Source organism: Bos taurus, chromosome 7 (assembly GCF_002263795.3).
Source record: "Bos taurus isolate L1 Dominette 01449 registration number 42190680 breed Hereford chromosome 7, ARS-UCD2.0, whole genome shotgun sequence".
Classification (NCBI taxonomy): Eukaryota; Metazoa; Chordata; class Mammalia; order Artiodactyla; family Bovidae; genus Bos; species Bos taurus.
The window spans coordinates 63,000,997-63,008,553 of record NC_037334.1 but is presented as its reverse complement, the minus strand read 5'-3'; the positions used below and the strand labels follow the sequence as shown (position 1 = coordinate 63,008,553).

Sequence of the window (7,557 nt, the reverse complement as noted above, 5' to 3'; positions counted from 1 at the left end):
AGCGTGTTAAGCAATCGCCTCCTTATGGTATATTTTTACTTCTCCCTGGACTCTTAACCTTGAACAACCAATTCCCCTTTGTCCCTTATTCAACCCTGTTTTTTGCATGAAGTCATAAATGTTATGGCAGTTATTTTTTGGCTTGTAAAAAAAAATCTATTTCTGCAGTTTGAAGATGGAATGTAAACTTTCTGTGATACATGTATATATAAAAATATATTTATTGAACCATCCATATACACACATCCATGCTGATTCCAACGGAAAAAAATTAAAAGTTTTCTGAAATTTTCCCTGTGGTTAATTCATAGTTGTTACTACTTAACCAACTTGATATTAGGAGCACTTTTGAAATCTTGCAATTACCCGAGAGAAACCTACGTATCATCTGGAAAACATCATTTCACTTAAGACAAGGCTTTATGCTGTTCATTCAAGATATATTTATTGATAGGTGCTATGGGATACAAAGATGACTGAAACACAGATCCTGCCCATAAGGAGCTTACAGTCTAGCAGGGAAGACAGAACACGTACATGGGATACATGGTCAGAGCTAGGTTTCAGTAAGATGAATCTAACATTGTGTAGAAAGTAGACTGGAAGTAGAAAGAGGTAAAGAAAGCTGAGAGGCCACTGAAAGGAAGTGAGGAGGAAGGATGTGAAAGACTGCTGAGGTAGAACTGACAGGAACTAGCAGGAGACAGGATGTAAGGAGTAAGGAGACAGGAAGCAGGTGACTAGGGTGGCTTTGACTTGTAGCACGGGTGATGGCAAACTGAGAACGGAGTAGGTGTACAGGAAGAAATGGTGTACAATGAAACTTGGCACATACAGCTCCTGCGCGTCAACACAAAATGCCCAGGATATACTGGGCGCAATCAGAAAGAAACAGGTAATTGCCCAGACCAGGGATGGAAGTACTTCAAAATGACCAGTGACTTCTCCCTCTTCTGCCCACCCCTCAGTTTCACACTAATCCCCTCTGATATGAAATGTGTGATGCCTATAATTGACTGAATTATGGCCAATCCCTAGGCATGCCTCCCTCATAAGCATGAAAACAGGAATACATTATTCAACTGAGTGAGTCCTCATTTAAGGGTGCTTTCATTTTCATGTACCTCCAGGAGGAATGGATTAATCCTCCAGTCCTTGTCCTCCAGGAGATTATGGTATGTTCTAGTTCTAGGTTGAAGGCATAAGTTATAAGCTAAGAGAAAGGTATTAAATATTCTAGGAACACATTTCAAAATGAAGATTGGGATAGAATTTCCAACAGGAGGGACAATGTGGAAGAAAAGCAGATGAAAATAAATTTGCTCCTTACTTCAAATTCTGGACAGACCAACCCCCACAGGGTAATGAATTAACCTCTCCTAAGACATCTTAAGACATCTTTTCTCTTAAGGAGGAAAAAAAAGCTATTGAACAAGGTCTTGGAAAAAAGGTTTTGATGGTAAGAGATGGGAGGTGGCGGGGGAGGGGAGGCAGGGAGAATGCAGATGCAAGTCTATCTTCAGGAGAGTGAAGGCACTTGAAGCCACGGAATCAGTAATACCTAGCTTGTCAGCAAACCATACACATCCTTCCGTGAAGAATAGGAAAAACCACTGGAAAGGCAGATTAGGACCCTGATTCAAACATGGTGCTGCCAGGCACTGAACCGGGTATATGGCTAAGACCAAATTGCTGCCCCTTAGGAGCTTACAGTTGTAACAATACAAGGTGGGGAAAGCACCACAATGTACAGAATGCAAACTGCTGACGGGTTTAGGAGAAAATTACAGCTGAGTTTCAGCTATTAACACATTAGGATACCCAATAGCTTTCTGACGGCTAGTAGTAAACCCATCCCTGAGGGGAACACAAGTTAATGTCCTTATTGACAAAAGGCCCTGGAACGGGGCATTAAAACAGTTGGAAGAAAACAAAAAACGTGGGTATGAAAACTGAGCTAATGAAGCAACTGGATAAGCACACAGTGTGGCTCCTTCCCTTTCCTCCCCACATCCTACCTTTCAACAGCTTTGGCTTACTAAAGCAAACACACGGCAGGACTGGAAACTCCTGAATGTGCTGTACTAGTCATCCGAGTCATCCACCTTTTGAAAATTGCAAGGGTTATACAAATCACCTTAGTCCTTTCCAGCACTGATATTCTAAGAAATCTAGGAGTCTCCTCCTGTTTCTTGTGATAATCATCAGTACGGGGGGGGGGGGGGGGACACTTTATAGAAATAGTTTCTCACTTAAAATTATGACTTTCTTTTAATATAAACCATAAATTATTCATATTCCATCAGCTAAATTCCACCCCTATCCCACTCTTCTTGAAAACCAATGTAGATACCTATGCAAATTTATTTTTAACACAATGTATGTTCTACATAGTCTACTTAAATTGTAAACTGAATCTTTAAATGAAGTCCCTTCTTCCCTAATTCCTTACGTCTTCATTTAAAAGGGCCAAATCATTGTACATACACTCCTCATAAAAAATTTAAGAATCTAAACCAAACCCAAACAGGTGACAACAAAACTTAGGGAGAGTATCAGTAACCAAAGTGGTTAATTACAGCAATAGTTAAAACTATATCCATATTAAATGATATAATCATCCCTCTAATTACTACCAAAAATACAGGAAAACTTCCCACAAGTGGGTTTCTGAAAAATAAATACTTGCTAAAGTACTTCAATAGTGAATTTTTGGGTAAGCATCACTTACTTTAAAAAAAAAAACACACAAAGACACACTGAATGGATACAAGTCCCTTAGGAATCTGTGACATTGGACACATTTCAAAGTAATAACCCTGCATAGATTTCTGTAACTGACCAGGTCACATGGTTTATGGAAGTAACAAGAGAACTGATTTCCAATACTATATTCTTCTCACTGGGGGTTACCAGGTTTGAGTGGAAACTGAAGAGGAGAGACTTCGAAAGTTATGCAATCAAAAGACAACAACTTTGATTCTAAGCCAATACATAAGCATGATCAAAAGTAAAACTGGTTAAGGGTTGTAGGCCACCTTTAATCAACCTTTCACTCATTCAGGCCATTATTAAAGACTGCTGCATGAACTCATGAGCAAAGCAATCTAATTTCAGCATCATTCAGAGTTAGATACATATCCACTAAAAATAATAAAAATCAAAGTTTTATCTCACATGTGCCACTGTATCTTTAATTCAGTCTAGTAAGTTCACAAGCCCATCTATGGTCCCCAGAACCTTGATATTACAGTAAACACAAATTCCAAAAGGTATTACTACCCTAAAACCAGAAGTCCTCATTTAATGACCTAGTACAACATGACAAGCAACTTTAACCTACAACCCATCCCACATAAAGTATTGCTAAGTTTCTAACACATGCTTTAAGGTTTCTAACATTTGCAAAAGACTACCCCTAATTGTCCACTGCCAATGTGTGGTACATTAGGCACTTAGCTAGAACTCCATATTCAAATAAATGTTGAAGTTGCTTCTTTTACAAGATTCAAAATTGCTCAACTACAAGTTCAACAACTGTGTAATCTGTATACAGCTCCTACAGAGATTCTTTTAAGTAGCACAAAAATAAAGCTTTAATATAAAAATTATTTTTATAGATCAGTAGATTTGACAAATGCAAACAACTTACCTAAAATAAGCCACAAGAGAAACAATGGACTACAAATTTAAACTTCATAGAAAGAAATTTTCATATATTCTAACAAACGGTATCTATAAAGTGCCACGTTCTCCACTAAATCACTAACTCTACCAGGTTTCTCAAATAGAGGGATGAAGAAAAGTATCAGAGGATGGCAGTTATAAGCAAAAAACACAACTCAACTAACCTGGATGATGCTAAAAATATTGTCTTCCACATCCAGATTAAATTGTACTAAATGTATTACCAAACCAGATGAGAAAATAATCTAGTAATTCAATAGCAATGTGTTACAATACAGTCTGCAAATAAAAAGAAGCCCTACAAAATTAATGTTTAACTACTTTACCTTCATGGGAATAGAAAATGGTAATGCTAGTCTTGACCTGAAAGTTTTGCAGACTCAAGTCTCTACACTGTAGTTATTTCATGCCCTATTCCCTTAATGGTATTCAAATGTAAATACAGGTAGGCACTATGGTTCTAGAAAAAAAGCATCAGTTTTGGAGGCCAATCTGCTCCTACTACATGGAGGTTCGTGATGTACTTTCTTCACCTACTACTTTGGGAGGGGAATAACACCTAATTCACAGGGTATAGCTGTGAAAAATTTAGTTGTCTAACCTAAAACTAAAGTGCAATTCAACTAACATGGTGGTAGTAACCTACTGATCCAAAACCAAACAATTATTCTTGCATTATCCATTTCACCACTTCGCAGCAATAACTCAAAATGTTGAGAACACAGGAAAACACAAAACGGCCCTCAATATAAAGCAAACAAAAGTATTTTTGTACAGCCAAAGGTCTATTTATTTTCAACAGGTCTTAAAAGACTGAGATCTACTGAACCAAACTAGTGTACCTTAGCTAAAATGTTCATGTGTGAAGGGTTTTAAGCTCAGGAGAAAAGAATTACATGTTGGGCCATTCCAACAGACAAAAAATTAAGTTGAATGTGATGAGGTGATGCTCCCTACAGAAAATCTTGCCCTCATCTATTTTATTTTCACTAACTGTGAAATATGTGAATAGATGTGTACCTAGGGTAACATGTTTATTACATCAGCAGTAAATGTTATCAGTGATAGCTAGATACTTAAGAGTGTTAACCAGGGTGCTGAATCCTATTTATAAAGTCCAATGCAAGTCAAACCACCACAATATCCCAATTATGGTAACTTGAAATTACTGAAGCAACCTTTTGGGAAATTATGCAGGAATTCCCTGCAATAAATTACAAGCAGCATATAGTATATTGCTACCTCTCCAAATTAAAACACAATACACACACAATTGGTACAAATAAAGTTGGGATTAATTACTTACAGTAGTTGTTACTATAATTCCTGAGAGATTTCTAGTTGCTATTTTTCTGAGACTCTATTTCAAACGAATGAGTCTTCACTCCAGTTGTCCTACTCCACCATTCTACCCACCATGAATTACAGGAGTAAGGACTCCCTGTGTTCTCAGTGGGGTTGCTTCATTTTCCAAGAGCATTTTGGCATCACTGGCCCCCATTCACCAAACACCAGATGCAGGGCATGCATCTCCCTCCACCCGCCTCCCCACCAAAAAACCCCACAAATTTGTGCATGTCCTCTAGGATATAACAATAGCCCCAAGTTGAGAAACACTGTATTTAGTTAGTGCCCTTAAAGCTCTGCTCTGAGGAGGAAAAACATTTAGAAATGTATGGTTTAGTATTCACTTATGAAAAATGATTTCTAGGTTATCTATATTTTATCACCTAATAGTTACTGCAACTTAATTTTTTTCCTCAAAAATAACTCAGGCTAAATTTTCTTTTCTACTACAAGCTTAATATAAGCTACAAAAGTACAAGCTGAATTTCTTCTAATTCTGGGCCAAATGAAGTGGTTACCAACTAGTTGTTTAAACTGACCCAAAAACCAGCTATGGGATTCAGTTATGTAAGTTTTTTTATGTTGTTATATATGAAGGAGATGTTGCCAATTTTCAAATATTTGTGGTACTAAGGACCAACTGATAACATCAAAAACTTCATTTAACATTACGCCCTTCAGTAAACCTAGTTTCCCAGTACAGCAAAACATTCCTATTCCTACTAATATACTAGCCTCAAACAAGTCTTAAAGATGAACACTGTTAAAAAAAAAATAAGTTTAAGTTGACAACCTCATTGCCCTTCAATTGGTAGTGACAAGTTATCACACAAAGGCTTGCTACACAAATGTGTGAACAAAGCCTTCACCCATCTCACACACAGCACTCAACACACACCATGCAAAACGAGTATTAGTCTATATCGCCAGATCTTCCAGAAACGTTTTAATAAAAATTGGCCATTTCCAAGAAATACCCACTGCATGCCCACCAGGGAAAGGGAACCATAACAAAAGAGAAAATTTACCATATGGCTATGATTAAAAGAAAAAAAAAAAAACCTAGCACTCACTCAAGCACACCATCAAAGTCCAACATTAATGTCACATTCTTTCTTACGGGCTATGATTAGGATTCTGAATAGACACTGAAATAAAACTTAATACAAATGCTGAACTATTCAGGTCAAAGGACTCTACAGAAGCATCTGTACTCAAAGGCATTCCAGTTTGAAACTCAATTTCAGAATAAGGCATAACAAATGAACACAAGACATACAGAGTAAAAAATGGGGTCATAATTCCCAACATACTCTGAACCTGATAGAACAAATCTAGGGGTCTTTTTTTTTTTTATTATTATTTTCTTTAAACAATTGCCAAGACTGGAATCAAAGATAAATAGAAGGCACAACAGTTTTGCTCTGGTTTTGTGTTACTTAGATTTGGAAATTTTTTTTGTTCTTTTTTCTTTTTTTACAAATACAAATTAAACATGAAAAAAACTCTACTTCAAAAAAAAACAGTTCAAGAAAAGCTTATCAGTTGCATTCTAGACATTTAAACCTATCTCACAACTTAAATTCCAATGTCAAAAACAGTAGATTTTAGAACTGTTTTGTGATCATGTTTTAAAAGAAAACTCGAACACCTTTTATTCAGTTTTTAACCACATCAACGAGAATCAAAATTGTCAATTTTTCCAATGGCAATTTCTCCACACCAGAAGATAGTCATGACTCTCAAAGAGGAAAACAATTTGGGTTTCTCCGGTCTTCAAAATGTTTATCAAATCCTGTAGTTCTCACAGGCTTTTGAAATACATAGAAAGTAAGTAAGAAATAGTCCAATGAATGAAACATACCAAATGTCAGTAAGAAGCAAGACACATTCCTTTGGGGAAACTGTTAAAAAAAAAAAAATCCAGTCTGTATATGCAAATAAAGCAAAGAAATTCAGTCTTTTTTTTCTTCTTTAAAAATCCATTTTTCCTAAAATATTCCACAAAATTGGAAGTGACGGACTAAAAGGTGGGGGGCAGGGGAGAGAAGGAGCACACACCATTAACACAAAAAGTAAAATTGTACAAACTTAAGCAGTTTATGATAGACTAGGATCATATTCCAAGATACCAAGGTTGGCTGAAGAAATTCATCATTCTGTGGGAGCTAGTTTGTACTGCTGCCTGAAGACTGGTGAAGAGCAATTCACTGCCTTGGAGCAATGCTCCTGCCCACTCCAAATCCTGGTTTCTGCACCATGCCTCCACGAGGTGGGCCTCTCATGCCACCACCCAGCCCACCTCGAGGGCCTCCAGGTCCCCGCAGGCGGTTATCCCGGCGGTCCCCTTCACGGGCAGCTCGAGTCTTCTTTTCTTCCACGTTCAGACGGACCTCTCCTCTGAACATGATGGGCTGTAAGAATCAAGGTGAACAGATTTACAGAGTGCTTATGAACTACTCTCAAAAGAGTAGCAAAAGAGCTTATGAGCTAGCTCTCAAAGATAAAAGAAAGCTAGAAAAA

At 37.3% G+C, this 7,557-nt stretch overlaps 1 protein-coding gene across 5 annotated transcripts in view; it reads right to left on the bottom strand.

Annotated features, from left to right (window-relative positions):
* Window positions 1-419: 419 nt before the first annotated feature.
* Window positions 420-7,557, bottom strand: part of G3BP1 (G3BP stress granule assembly factor 1) — a 35,457-nt gene continuing 28,319 nt past the window's right edge. For 4 of the 5 annotated variants that reach the window (XM_005209645.5, XM_059888275.1, XM_059888277.1 and 1 more), the window contains one exon: window positions 420-7,448. In XM_005209645.5, the coding sequence (XP_005209702.1) occupies window positions 7,242-7,448 (207 nt within the window). In that variant the 3' untranslated portion in view covers window positions 420-7,241. 5 annotated transcript variants of the gene reach the window in all.